This window comes from Ranitomeya variabilis, chromosome 1, assembly GCF_051348905.1.
Source record: "Ranitomeya variabilis isolate aRanVar5 chromosome 1, aRanVar5.hap1, whole genome shotgun sequence".
In the NCBI taxonomy this organism is placed as follows: Eukaryota; Metazoa; Chordata; class Amphibia; order Anura; family Dendrobatidae; genus Ranitomeya; species Ranitomeya variabilis.
Window position 1 is genome coordinate 320,132,535 of NC_135232.1, and position 13,879 is coordinate 320,146,413.

The 13,879-nt window shown below is 42.6% G+C and overlaps 1 protein-coding gene across 1 annotated transcript; it reads right to left on the reverse strand.

Annotated features, from left to right (window-relative positions):
* Positions 1 to 1,732: 1,732 nt before the first annotated feature.
* LOC143816925 (uncharacterized) lies at positions 1,733 to 4,356 on the reverse strand. Its single transcript, XM_077297918.1, has 2 exons — positions 3,257 to 4,356; positions 1,733 to 2,717 (listed from the first exon to the last, which is right to left on the reverse strand). Exons 1-2 carry the CDS (start codon positions 3,457 to 3,459, stop codon positions 1,733 to 1,735), a joined length of 1,188 nt encoding a protein of 395 aa, XP_077154033.1. The 5' UTR covers positions 3,460 to 4,356.
* Between the last annotated feature and the right edge of the window lie 9,523 nt (positions 4,357 to 13,879).

The window sequence follows — 13,879 nt, forward strand, 5'->3', positions numbered from 1 at the left end:
TCCGCGAAGGAGGAGCAGAAGAATGTGGGTGCATCCTCTGTTGACCCAACGCCTCACTAAAGGCCATTTTCATCGGCTATATACAGCTCTGCGGGCACATCCAGAAAAGTTCTATCTCTACTGCCGCATGACAATCCAAACATTTGACAGATTGTTGGAGATATTACGCCCAGGAATAACATTTCAGGACACAATGATGCGCAAAGCCATCTCCGCCGAGGAACGTCTTCTCCTTACATTACGGTATGTATTCTACATCCTCACATACCTTTTGTTGTATTTATGGGTTTCCTTTATTTTTGACCCAGAATATGTGTACATTAGGTCACAAGCAGATGTGACAAAGATCATAAAATATTTTAGTTAAGCTCCCTTTGTAATTTTGGTTTGTCCCAGCATTGTTTGGGATTTTTTTATGAGAAATGTTTTGTGTGCACTCTTGACCCATATGTAATTTTTTGGTATGTGTTTCTCTTTCAGATTCCTGGCCACTGGATTGTCATTTGCGGGACTCCACCTGGAGTTTTTGATTGGCCAATCAACCATTTCTGGCATTGTGCGTTTAACATGTCGGCAAATATGGGATAGACTCAAGGACCTTGTGATGCCTGAGCCAAAACAGGCTGATTGGCTCAAAATAGCCCATGGGTTCCAGGTGAATTGTGACTTCCCAAACTGCATTGGAGCGGTGGATGGGAAACATATCCGGGTACGTAAGCCGCCGAACTCGGGCTCCCAATTCTACAACTATAAGCAGTTTTTCTCTGTAGTACTGTTAGCTGTAGTTGACAGTAACTACAGGTTTATAATTGTAGACATTGGGGCCTATGGCCGAACTGGAGACTCTAGGGTATTCAATTCGTCTATAATGGGTCGGCGGCTACGTGACAACCAGTTACATCTCCCACCACCACAACCACTCCCAGGCTCCACTGCAGAACCAATGCCTTTTTTTTTGGTGGGTGATGAGGCGTTCCAACTGACCAGACACCTCATGAGGCCTTATCCCCGGCGCAACCTGGACCACCGTCGGAGGATATTTAATTTGCGCCTTTCTAGGGCGCGGAGACTGGTTGAGTGTGCATTTGGTATTCTGGTGGCAAAATGGCGTGTCCTCCAGACTGCCATACAGCTCAGTGAGGCTACCGTCACTGAAGTTATCAAAGCATCAGTCATTTTGCACAACTTTACCCGCATACATGATTGCTTTGCAGATGGTAATGATGAACACATGTTGCGTAGTGTAATTAGGCCAACACCACATGGCCCTCCTCCGCGCCGTCCCCTTTCTGGAGTCAAAGTTAGGGATGTTTTGACAAATTATTTTGTATCTCCTCAGGGTTCTACTCCCTGGCAAGATTATGCTGTTTCTCAGTTGTAATTTTCTTATTTTCTTGATGTCTTTGTGAAATATAATTTTTTATGCCCCAGAAAAAGTACTGTGTGTGTTGTGTTTCCTTATTGACCCTATGTTTATGTTTCTAGAATATGTGTGTGATGCAATAATGATTTTGACCAAAACATCATTTAGCTTTTTCAAAAACATTTTACTTAAAGAACCAGCCTTTTTTGGTTTCCCTGTTAACATATTTTTTTCATATGTTAGTTTTCCTTTTTTAGGGTGAAGTTTAAAACCAGAAAAAACAGAAAAGGTTAAATGGTGCCAAAAATAACACAAAACCATGGTAGGCAGCTCACAAATATAAAGATTAGGCCACAAAACAACAATACATTACAAATCCCTGTAAGTTGGCGGGGGAGATGGTGCCTGCTCTGGGTCCTGGTCAGGGGGCCTTTGTTGGGCCAATGTGACTTCATCCTGTGAGGATGCACTGGCTTGTGGCACAGAATACTGGCCTTGTCCATATTGGCCAGTTGGGTGGTGTCCATAAGCCAATTGTCTCTGTGCCTCATGCTGACGGACATATTGGCTTGCATCATACCCAAGCCCAAAATGGCCATGTTGTCCAAACCCAGGTTGGGACCAGCCTACATCACTGGGTCTGGAAAAGTTGCCATATTGGGATTGGGGGTTGTAGGCTGCCATTTGGTAGACTGATGGCCTTTGTATATTTGGTGGTGGGAGGGGTTGAGGTGGAGGCATACGTGGAGGAGGTGCTGCAAATCCTGATTGATCTTGCTCCTGTTGAGGGAATTGAAGGCGCAAGAGGTTGGTTTGGGAAAGCTGCCTTCGCTCAAGATATTCAAACACCTCATAGGGGTTATTTGGAGCTGTGCTTAAATCAATCAGGATTTGCATACACCCTCTCACACGTAGCCTCACCTCACGGGGAAGGGGTCTAAGGTAACGGGCAAGGCTGCGGGCAAAGGCCTCCTCTCCATCATCCGTTGCTGCCCTGGCCAAATAATTGAGGACCCCAGCGTCAACATCATTTCTTGTTGCTTGCAGCTCTCTCCTTCGGCGGGCTCTCCGTAAAGGCCCAGCTGCCTGTGGGGATGACACCAGTGGGTGTGGAGGGCTGCTGCTCTGGGCATGTTCCTCAGGCCTTTCAGCATCATGTGGTGCTGAGGGTGGTGGTGCTGCTGCATCTTCCTCACTTGCTGCTGCCTGCTGTGATGATGATGCTGATGGGTCCTCAAGGATGGATGCTGAAGCTTGGAAAGATGGGCCTGCCACCTCTTCATCAACACTTACAGGATCGATCAGAGCCTCCGATTCCGACCCGGTCTCCCTCTCTGTGAGGTTAGACTGTGTTCTGTTAATAAAAAGCCAAAAAAAAAGGGATTAGTTTTTGCCCATTGTTTAATTACACATCTGTGAGCTATATTGTGTCAAAAAACATACACACAACCTCATATCAGACCAACATCTACTCCACTCTTATCTCAAATTCACACATGAATATACCAGATTTTTCTGTGGGATCACACCAAAGGTTAACAACACTATCACAACACATCATAATGTGGCCTAACATTTCAAGCTCAAACAAAAACAGGAAGACCCACATCTTCAAACAATCACAGAACATCCAGTAACAAACCAACTAACAAACCACTGCATGAACATTTCTAATCTCGCCTACTACCTTCTCATCCATCCCTTGTAGTAGGTAGTGATGTTTGGCGGGCAGAGTCCTCTCTCATCCAGGATCCTTTTTGAATTTAGCCTTGTTTACATTATATTTTGCACTATATTTACACATCCTTACATGTAATTGGCAATGTAAGAACCGTAAAAATAACAAGATAAGATTGATTATCAATCAAAATGTGTGGAGAGGTTATTACTTACTGCCTCAGATTCATACTGACATCCAAAAATGAAAGACGGTCATAGTAGATATATTTCCGCTTCTTGAGTGGGGCTGATGACCCACTTCTTGCCCGCTGCTGTCTTTCACGCCGGTATTGGTCCCGGATGCTGCGCCATCGTGTCATTACATCATCCACTGCAATTACATGTTCAAAAATATTGAGCAAGATCAGTAGGAACATAGCTTCTTACAGTTGTCATTGTTTTTGTTTTTTTGTTTGTTTTTTTTGGGGGGGGGTTTCTTGCACCATTATTTACATGGTGCAGCAGATGTGAAAGGGGTTACATGCAGTGGTCTATATATCGGTCACAGTTGGAAACTTTACAGTCACAGACTGGGAGGGGAGAGAACCCTGTTCTTGCAAACATACATTAGGTCGGATTGTGAATGTGAAATAAAAATGCCTTCTGCAAGAATTAGCCTAATGTGACAATTTAGGACAAATAAAGACAAGGGGCAACACCCCTCTGGGCGAGGTATGAGTACCAAGAAATATTTATCCGCGCAACATCAAGATTACCTATGTACATAAACACTTGGCCTTGTTAATCAGCTTTGGGATTTGACAAAATGGACATAAATGACACAGATATCTAAAAATGATTCTTCAAGTCATCATGTAGGGAAAGCATCTTGTAAAGTCAAATCTGGGGAATACATGAGTGTACTTACTTAGTCTTGTCTGGTCCGCACGTGGCCGTTGGGCATAATCAGGGAATAGGAGGCCACAGATGGCCCTCCAAGCTGCCTCTTTCCTGGCCCGGTTGGAGTAGTTTGGATCCCGCTGGTCCCATATTTCTGGCCTTTCTTGGACCAGGATGAGGAGCATGTCCACATTAATTAGACTGGCCATGATGCATGCAACTCTGTGGAGGCGAGCCCCAGACTTCCGGGATGTCTGTGTGGCGTTTTCAGCTAATTAGCATGTCTGGGATTCATGATTGAGAGCTTGGCTCAATTCCTTGCACCTGGCGTTGGCTGGCGTATTTCTCGCAAGTCACACTGCTGGTCCGTGTGTAATCCGTATTTTTCACGCACCCATAGACTTTCATTGGCGATTTTTTTGCGCAACACGGTGACAAACGCAGCATGCTGCGATTTTCTATGGCCGTACAAGACCGTATATTACGGATCCGTAAAATACGGCAGATAGGAGCTGGGACATAGGGAATCATTGGGCCATGTTTAATGCGTATTTTACGGACGTAGTTTATGCGCTCATACGTCCGTAAAACTCGCTAGTGTGAGGCCGGCCTTAGACTGGGGTACATAAGACCCACTAGAGGAAATGACTGAGGGATCACGGTCCAAGTGTAGCAAATGTTCAGTTTTAGGCTGGTTTCACACTTGCGTACGGGAGGGTATTAAGCCCTGCCCACTGCAGCACTTCTTCCATTTTGGTGCTGCACTGACCACAACAAAATGCAACATTTTGCATGGGTTGCTTGATTTTGTGTTCTTATTTTGAAAAGTTTAGTTGCTTTGTTGAATGGGTTGTTGGGTGTCAAGTTCCCGCTGCTGCACAGGGGGAATCTGGAACCATGTCTGCTGCGGTCTCCCATTCTCCTCCAGTCGCAGTGGAACCTGCTCAGCGGAGGCATCGGTCCCAGCGTCTGGCTCAAGTTGATACTGTGTGAATGGTTACTGCTGCCTTTCCAGGCTCTGCCTTTGCAGCCAGCACTGATCAGCAGTGAGCAGGCCTTTCTGGGACTAAGTCCTTTCCCATACTGAGCATGCCCACGGGACGACCTCCCATTGGAGGTCGGGGGTCACATGCTCAGGTCCTGTTGCGGCTCCCATTGGACCATCAGGAAGGTCCTGGAGCGCTACTGCTATAAAAGGTTTGCATGGCCGCTCGGCCATACGCTAGTGTAAACTTATTTACTTGTGTGTAGATGAATGCCTGTCGATGGATGAAAGCTCTGAATCATTCCCATCCCTAGTGTTGTTGCCTGCTCGCGAATGGTGGAAGCTACCTAGCTCTAGACAGTGCTACTCTGCACATCCAGCACACAATTCAGCGTCTCTCAGCAGTGACCGCCAGTGCAGTGCCGTGCGCTTAGTGCTCTTTCTAGGCCCTGATTAGGGTGGTTAGTGGCATCCACCAGAGCGGCGTTAAATGCACTCTTTTGCAATAAATTATTGCACTGGTCAACAGCATTTTTGGTGCCAAAGATATTTCATCGAATTTAGGGTATTTTTGGGGTGCTGATTCTGAATATGTCATCATTTTTGCCAGATTGGCTCAAGTTTTTGAGATTTTTGGTATCTTATTTATAGCACTTGTTGGTAAATGCGACGCATCATCTCATTAATTTCTTTGGATTAGTACTTGAACTGAGCAGTTCTCAATATAGTTTTGTGTTAATTAGTGTTCTAAAAGTTTGTTCCCAGCTTGATTTTTGCACTAACTTTATGTTGTTGTCTGTTTTCCAGTGAAAAGCATGAACTCATCAAGAAGAAGTTGTCTTAACGATCCAGACTCATTCTGTTACATTTGTGGTGAATACACACTGCCAAAACATAGAAGAAACATAACAGACTTCGTAAAAAAAGTGTATTTTGCCTATTTTGGGGTTATGCTTGGGGACCAAGACAAGTTTTGGGCACCACACATAGTGTGCAAAGCATGTATCGAATTATTACGAAAATGGAGCAAAGGACAAAGAAAAAGCTTCAAATTTGGTGTTCCAATGGTGTGGAGAGAGCCAAAAAATCATCATGATGACTGTTATTTATGGTAAACACAGGTACAGGCACATCTTCACAATGAGGGACAGGCCTTCTTGCAGATTCCATGTTACTCCCATTTTCGTTTCTTATGCTTATTGAATCCTTGCACTTGCACTGCACAGAAATAACAGTCATCATGATGATTTTTTGGCTCTCTCCACACCATTGGAACACCAAATTTGAAGCTTTTTCTTTGTCCTTTGCTCCATTTTCGTAATAATTCGATACATGCTTTGCACACTATGTGTGGTGCCCAAAACTTGTCTTGGTCCCCAAGCATAACCCCAAAATAGGCAAAATACACTTTTTTTATGAAGTCTGTTATGTTTCTTCTATGTTTTGGCAGTGTGTATTCACCACAAATGTAACAGAATGAGTCTGGATCGTTAAGACAACTTCTTCTTGATGAGTTCATGCTTTTCACTGGAAAACAGACAACAACATAAAGTTAGTGCAAAAATCAAGCTAGGAACAAACTTTTAGAACACTAATTAACACAAAACTATATTGAGAACTGCTCAGTTCAAGTACTAATCCAAAGAAATTAATGAGATGATGCGTCGCATTTACCAACAAGTGCTATAAATAAGATACCAAAAATGTCAAAAACTTGAGCCAATCTGGCAAAACTGATTGCATATTCAGAATCAGCACCCCAAAAATACCCCAAATTCATTAAAATATTTTGGACACCAGAAAAAAATTTTTTTTTTGTTGACCTGTGTTATTAATACAGTTCTACCCCTGACACCACAGTAACGGTGTCAAGCGAAAGAGGTCTAGAGGAACTCTTTCCCCATGTCTTGGGACAGACTTCTTTGACCATTTACTTGAGCTCTCTGTGCGGTATCACGGCCCTGTGACGCAACAGGGTTCGCTTCCTTCATACCGGGTAAAGCTATCCCGTGTGTGTATTCACAATATACCGCCATCTAGTCCGCCATTACCGAGCAGCAGGTGTCCTTTCTGCACGGTGGACCCCGGACTGTGAATGCACCTCATATCCTCTCTAAATATTATTTGGTGCGTTCCGCCAGTCCTAACTGGCTTGGATTCAGTTTTGCACTATTTGGATGATTTTTTGTGTCTTCGGGCGGCTGGGTCCACTGTTTGTTCCTTACTGCTTTGGACGGTTGAACAGGTAGCTTCTCATTTTAGTATTCCATTGGCCCTGGAGAAGACGCAGGGTCCCTCAACGGTTTTGAAATGTTTAGGAATTGAATTGGATTTAGTTAAGATGGGATGCCGCTTGCCAGAGGACAAGTTGATAGACTTGAATTCTTTTGTGTGGAGGAGGCTTTGAGGGCAAAAAAAATGCACCTGCGCCAATTGGGTAAGCTAAATTTTGAATGCACAATTTTGGGATGAGTTTTTTCACAGCGTTTAGCTCAGGTGACGGCTGGCGTTACACATCCGTTGTAAGATTGAATTCAGAACACAAGGTGGACTTGTCTCTTTGGGTGGATTTTTTCAGTCTTATAACAGCAGGTCAGTATGGCTGGATCGAGTTGTGTCTAATGTGGATCTCGTTTTGTTCATGGACGCATCTGGTTCATGTGGTTTCGAAGCTTATTCTGGTGGGAAATGGTGTGTGGGAGAGTAGCCGGGATTCATGGAAAGCGGCTGTCTGACAAGGAACTTGGCACTGCTGGAAAGTTTCCTATTGTAGTAGCTTTAGAGGTTTAGGGTACTGAGCTGAGGAACAAGAAAGTGCGTTTCTTTTGTGACAATCTGAGTGTCGTGCACTGTGTTAATAACGTGTCGGTTGGTTCTTTGCCAGTTTAGTCTCTGCTACGCTATCTAGCGCTCAGGTGTTTGGTCTTTAATGTCTGGTTTTGTGCTGACCATGTACCAGGAGTTCAGAATTCAATAGCTGATGCATTGTTTCACTTCCAGTGGGATCGTTTTCAGGATTTGGCACCGGATGAGGAGCAGTTGGAGACCAATCGGCCTCAGCGGTTGTGGGAGAGAGTGTCCATTCAGCGTTGAATCTGGTGATGCATTCGGTTAACCCCTGTACATGGTCCCTGTATCTTTCTGCATGGCGTCTTTGGCGAGGGCTTGAGGAATCAGTTGGTGAGCATGTGATGGAATCTGATCGTTCATATTTATTGTTGTTTATGATTGGCAAAGCATGTCAGGAGGGCTTGTCTTTTTCTGTGGTAGTGAGTAAGTTAGCAGGTTTGGCTTTTTTTTAAACTTCTTGGTTGCAGGGATTTTACTAAGGATTTTTTGGTTTATCAGGCAAAGAAAGCATTTCGGAGGAGTTCTCCATTGTTAAAGTGTCCCCGGTGTACCCTTGTGTGTTTCGCCATTTTGTGACCGACCCGCCAGGTCGTGTTACACCAGGACAGTCACATCATGACATTATAACCAACTGTTTCGTTTTTTTTTTCTGGTGAGCCATGGCCCAAATTCCGGTCATCTGCATGGTGGAACACACTTTCAATAGTTTGCTGAAGTAGCTGTTGTCCCAGGAAGAGGTGGAAGCAGAGGAGGATGCGTAAGGAATAACAATATCTCTAAGGTCCGAATTTTCATTGCACAAGCGTGTGCCCTGGGAGGGCGGATTACAGCAATCGAGGGGGGTTCATGATACCAGACAAACTGTTAGTGAAGGTGCAGGAGCTGAGGAACAAATAGAGTAGGACGAGGAAGAAGAGGTGATGGGCGCGCAACAGTCAGTAGATGAAGAGGATACTGCTCCCCTCTCTGTTGCCCTTGGTTGGTATAAGGGGATGGAGGAAGCAAGCTTAAGTGTTACCCCGCCACCAACACACCATGGACTTAAACCTCATGTAAGTGCCCAACACATAAGCACCTCCATGTTGCAGCAGCAGAAGCAGTGTAAGTGGCATACGCAATTTCTGTGAGTCGTTTCACATAATTTTTAGATCACTAACAAAACAGAGTTACGAGTCTGACACAGAGTGAATGACAGGAGAGGATGGTGCAGGAATATCTCGGGCTCAGTATCAATGACATCAGGGAGGAGGTTGAACTCTTTTGCATTTTGGTCTTCAAAAATGGAAGGGTGGCCTGAGCTCGTCTGTCACACCTTGGAGGTTTTGCCATGCCTGACAGCCAGCGTTTTCACAGAATGTGTCTACAGTGCTGCTGGAGATGTCCTGATGGATAAGCGCATCCGGCTGTTCTCTGAAAGTGTAGACCACTTAACTTTCAGGAAGATGAACAAGTAATGGATCTCCAATGACTTTTGCACCCCCATCACAGACTAGGCGATGGTGTAGCTTTTAGTGTGTACTTCATTGATCTTGCATTATTACAGTCTGTGACACCATTTTCATTACTACTGCTGCTGATATTTCTAGTTTTTGAAATGTGGAGACTCCAAGTTGGGTCTCCATCTGGTTGATTGCCTGTAGTAGAAAGGGTCTCAGCGCACCAGGTCTACACCTGTCACTCATCCAACTCTTACTGATCAATTTGTAATAGAAATGATGGGTCAGACCCCGTTACATCCATCCATGCTGCACCATTATATATTTTCTACTGTGGGTCAATTGATGCCCCAAATGCACAATTAAATACAATTATATGTGTAAATGCACAATTATATGCACAGAAATGCAAAGGTATGGCATGCCTCTGGGTTTTTTTTTGAGCATATATTTGTGTTTCTTCAGAAACTTTGTTATATCATACCCGAGGAAGGGACCTACAAAGTCTCGAAAGCTTGCTTTGTAACATCATTTATTTTATTTTTGTTAGCCATTAAAAGGTATCATAACTACAAGATTATTTTGTTTTTCCCACTGAGAGCATTGTGCTGTTAGTTTATTATCACTGCAATACAATTTTTGGGATTTTTTTTATTTGTAGATGCTTCATATTGATAATTTATATGTATGCATAGTGATTTCTCAGCATAAATATAGTCCATGTGTTTACATGTTTTTGCCATCACTTAATTTGGGCTTATGGAACTCTGTGGGTATAGATTTTAATCACCACATGCTTTGAGATCCAGCATTGCCACTTATTTTCAAGACTTTTACGGTTTGTGACTGATTCTAAAAAAACTGATGTGTGAAAGAGGGCTTAGCTCCAGCAAACTTCATTGTTTATGTATTGGAGAACTACTTACATTAAGCATTTATTATGTTTCTAGGGCAATAGAGGTTAGACAATAACTCTATTATGAGAATGTCAGTTTATTCTGTTTATATAACCCCTTTTTGGGATGTCTTAAGTGTTTTTATATTCATGTGCTATTTGTCTTTCCTTACATAAATTTGTTTAGTATTTCATACAAAAAAATATTTATCCTCCACTAATTATAGGTGTACCTTTGCATCTTGTCCTAGTCATAATAGAAACTTCACTTCAGAATATATGACTATACGGCATTCTGTACAAAGCCCACTGAAACCCACACTTAACTATAAATATAAAACACCAGACTGCATGACATTGGAAATAATGGCAACAGCAACCTCGTTTATGAAATAATCTATAAACATAAAGAACATTAAACAACATTAACTTGACTCTGAAAAGGAGGAGGGTAATTGAAGGTTCAACTATTTTGAAAACTGCAACAAACAGCTCCACCATGCCACCCCCAGCCACACCACTACTGACCCAGAGGGACCCAGCTGACTGTTGCCCATACCAAAAATGTCCTGCTGATATCTCTCCCAGTAGGAACCATTTTCTATTTTAACAACAAACAGCTCCACCATGCCACCCCCAGCTGCACCTCAACCAGCCCAGGGAGACCCATCTGACTTTTGCCCATACCAAAAATGTTCCACTGAGACGTCTCTCAGTAGGGACCCGTTTCCAATTTTAACACCCGCTTAATACTGATTGGAGTCACCCATCCCTGCAGTGGGCTCCCCCATCCTCCTTTGGTATATGCAACATCCTTCAAAACCCGTCCTTTTCCGCCAACTGCTGTGACAATTTAATAAATAACTTAAAATGCAAGATTGCAAAGCAAGTAGGGTAAGCGGGTGGGATATTCAAGGTACACTAAGACTATCCCGAATTAACTATCCCCAACTGCCCCTCCCTTATGTATCCCCCACAGGGATCCCTCCCACTAGCCAATTAAATAATCACACATTATCCCCCTGTCCCTATACTCCTTCCCCATAAATTCAGGCCCAAACTCTATTCCTCATGTTAACCCCTTACCAGCACAAAATACTGCCTAGCAGACCTCCTGAGTTATGCGGCCCTCCCCTTAATCCCCTTATGCAGGATACAGTCCAGGCCATTACTCTCTATTAGTGATGAGCGAGTGTACTCATTGCTCGGGTTTTCCAGAGCACGCTCGGGTGTCTTCCGAGTATTTTTTAGTGCTCGGAGATTTAATTTTCATCACGGCAGCTGAATGATTTACAGCTACTAGCCAGGCTTAGTACATGTGGGGGTTGCCTGGTTGCTAGGGAATCCCCACATGTAATCAAGCTGGCTAGTAGCTGTAAATCATTCAGCTGCCAGGATGAAAACTAAATCTCCGAGCAGTCAAATACTCGGAGGTCACCCGAGCTCATCACTACTCTCTATCCTTCAGAATAGTCTAACACAATACCCTTTGTATCCCACTCCTTCTAGCTGTCTAAGGGAATGACACCTCCCTCAGCTCTGTTATGCCATGGCTGTACTCACTGAAAGTGGAAATAAATCTTATTGTTCCTTAAACTTCTGCACTCTGGATGTTTAGAAATATAGAAATAGTTGCTGGTAGAACTTGCTCTTGAGTTTGCTATCTTTTAACCCTTTCAATCTGAAGCCTGTTTTCACCTTCCTGAACAGGCAAAATGTTTTCAATTCTGACCACTGTTTTTTTATGAGGTCATAACTCTGGAACACTTCAATGAATCCAACTGATTCTGAGACTGCTTTTTGTGACTTATTGTACTTCATGATAGTGGTAAAATTTATTTGGTATGACTTGCATTTATTTGTGAGATAATCAAAAATTTGGCGAACATTTTCAAAATTTTGCAATTTTCAAACTTTTAATTTTTATGCCCTTATATCAGAGAATCATGTCACTCAAAATAGTTAATAAATAACATTTCACAAATGTTTACTTTACATCAGCACAATTTTTGAAATTTTTTTTGTTAGGAAGTTATAAGGGTTAAAAGTTGACCAGCGAATTCTCATTTTTACAACAAAATTAGCAAAACAATTTTTTCTAGGGACGATCTTACATTTGAAGCAACTTTGAGGGGCCTACACGACAGAAAATACCTAAAAGTGACACCATTCTAAAAACTGCACCCTTCAAGGTGCTCAAAACCACATTAAAGAAGTTTATTAACCCTTCACATTCCATTAATTCCTGTAAAGCACTTGAAGGGAAAAAATAAACATTTAAATTTCCTTCACAAAAATTTTCCTTTAGGCTATGTGCACACGTTCAGGATTTCGTGCAGAAATTTCCAGAGCAAAACCGGACATTTTCTGCAAGAAATCCACATGCGTTTTTTTTCACGTTTTTGATGCGTTTTTTGCAAGTTTTTTCCGGAGCTTCCCAATGCATTAAATAGTGGGGAAAATGCGAAAAATCCGCAAAATTAATGAACATGATGCGTTTTTTACCGCAATGCGTTTTTTTGCGGAAAAAAATGCATCATGAGCACAAAAATTGCGGAATGCATTTTAAATGATGTGATGCATAATGTATGCGTTTTTTATGCGTTTTTATAGCGAACAAACGCAAAAAAAGCGCAACGTGTGCACACAGCATTAGACCTATTTTTTTACTTTTGCAAGGGTAACAGGAGAAATTGGACTATACAATTTATTGTGCAATTTCTCTTGAGCATGCCGATATGTGGTGGAAAAACACTTTTGGCTTACAGCAGGGCTCATAAGGGAAGGAGTGCCATTTCACTTTTTGAATGTATAATTTGCTAGCATAATTAGTGGACACAATGTTGTGCTAGAAAGTCCCTTAGACCCCGTTGGGAACTTATCTAGATGTGTATTGAGCACCTTGAACACCAAGGTGCATCACAGAAGTTTATAACTATGAGCCATAAAAATAAAAAAATCACATTTTTAGCACAAAAATGTTTTTAGCTCCAAATTTTGTGTTTTCACAAGAATAGTAGGAAAAAATGGACCCCAAAATTTGTTATGCAACTTCTCCTGAGTTCACTGATACCCCATATGTGGGCAAAAACTTCTTTTGAGGCACAATGCAAAGCTCTGAAGGGAAGGAGCACCTTATTACAGGGCAGAGTTTGCGTCGCTGGTTTAATGGTGCCATGTTACATTGGCAGAACGCCTGATGTGCCAAAACAGAAGAAACTCCCATAAATGACCTCACTTTACAAACTAAACCTCTCAATGAATTCATCTAGGGGTCCAATGCTCATACTGACACCACAGGTGTGTCACTAAATTTTATACCATTGGGCAGTGAAGAAAAAATAATTAACAATTTTACTACCAGGATTGTGTGTTAACCCCAAGTTTTACATTTTCACACTGGAAAATGGGTAAAAATGGCACCAAAATTTGTCACACGATTTCTGCTGTCCATTTATGGATGTTCAGTACTGCTTAGCCACATGGCGAGACTCAGGGAGACTCGGGAGGGTCAGAGCCCTATTTGCCTCCTGGAGCACAGATTTTCCTAGAATAGTTTGATGACTCAATATAATCAGCCGCTAAGTGCTAAAAAAGCAGAATCCCCTCCCAAGTGACCCCATTTTGTAAATTATACCCCTTTGGGAATTTATCAAAAGGTGTAGTGACGATTTTGACTCCATGGGTATTTTCCAAAAACAAGCAGCAATGGATAATGCTGAGAGAAAATTATAGACTGCCGTAATAGTGACAAGTATACTGTAGTGACCAGTATGTTGTAGTGACCCGTA

What these genes read in the sequence shown, in the direction of transcription:
- LOC143816925 (XM_077297918.1), bottom strand. Translation starts at nt 3,459, where the DNA reads ATGTTCCTACTGATCTTGCTCAATATTTTTGAACATGTAATTGCAGTG. An exon ending in GTCAGTATGAATCTGAGGCA is followed by an intron (nt 2,718 to 3,256) that starts GTAAGTAATAAC and finishes TTTTATTAACAG; the next exon opens with AACACAGTCTAACCTCACAG.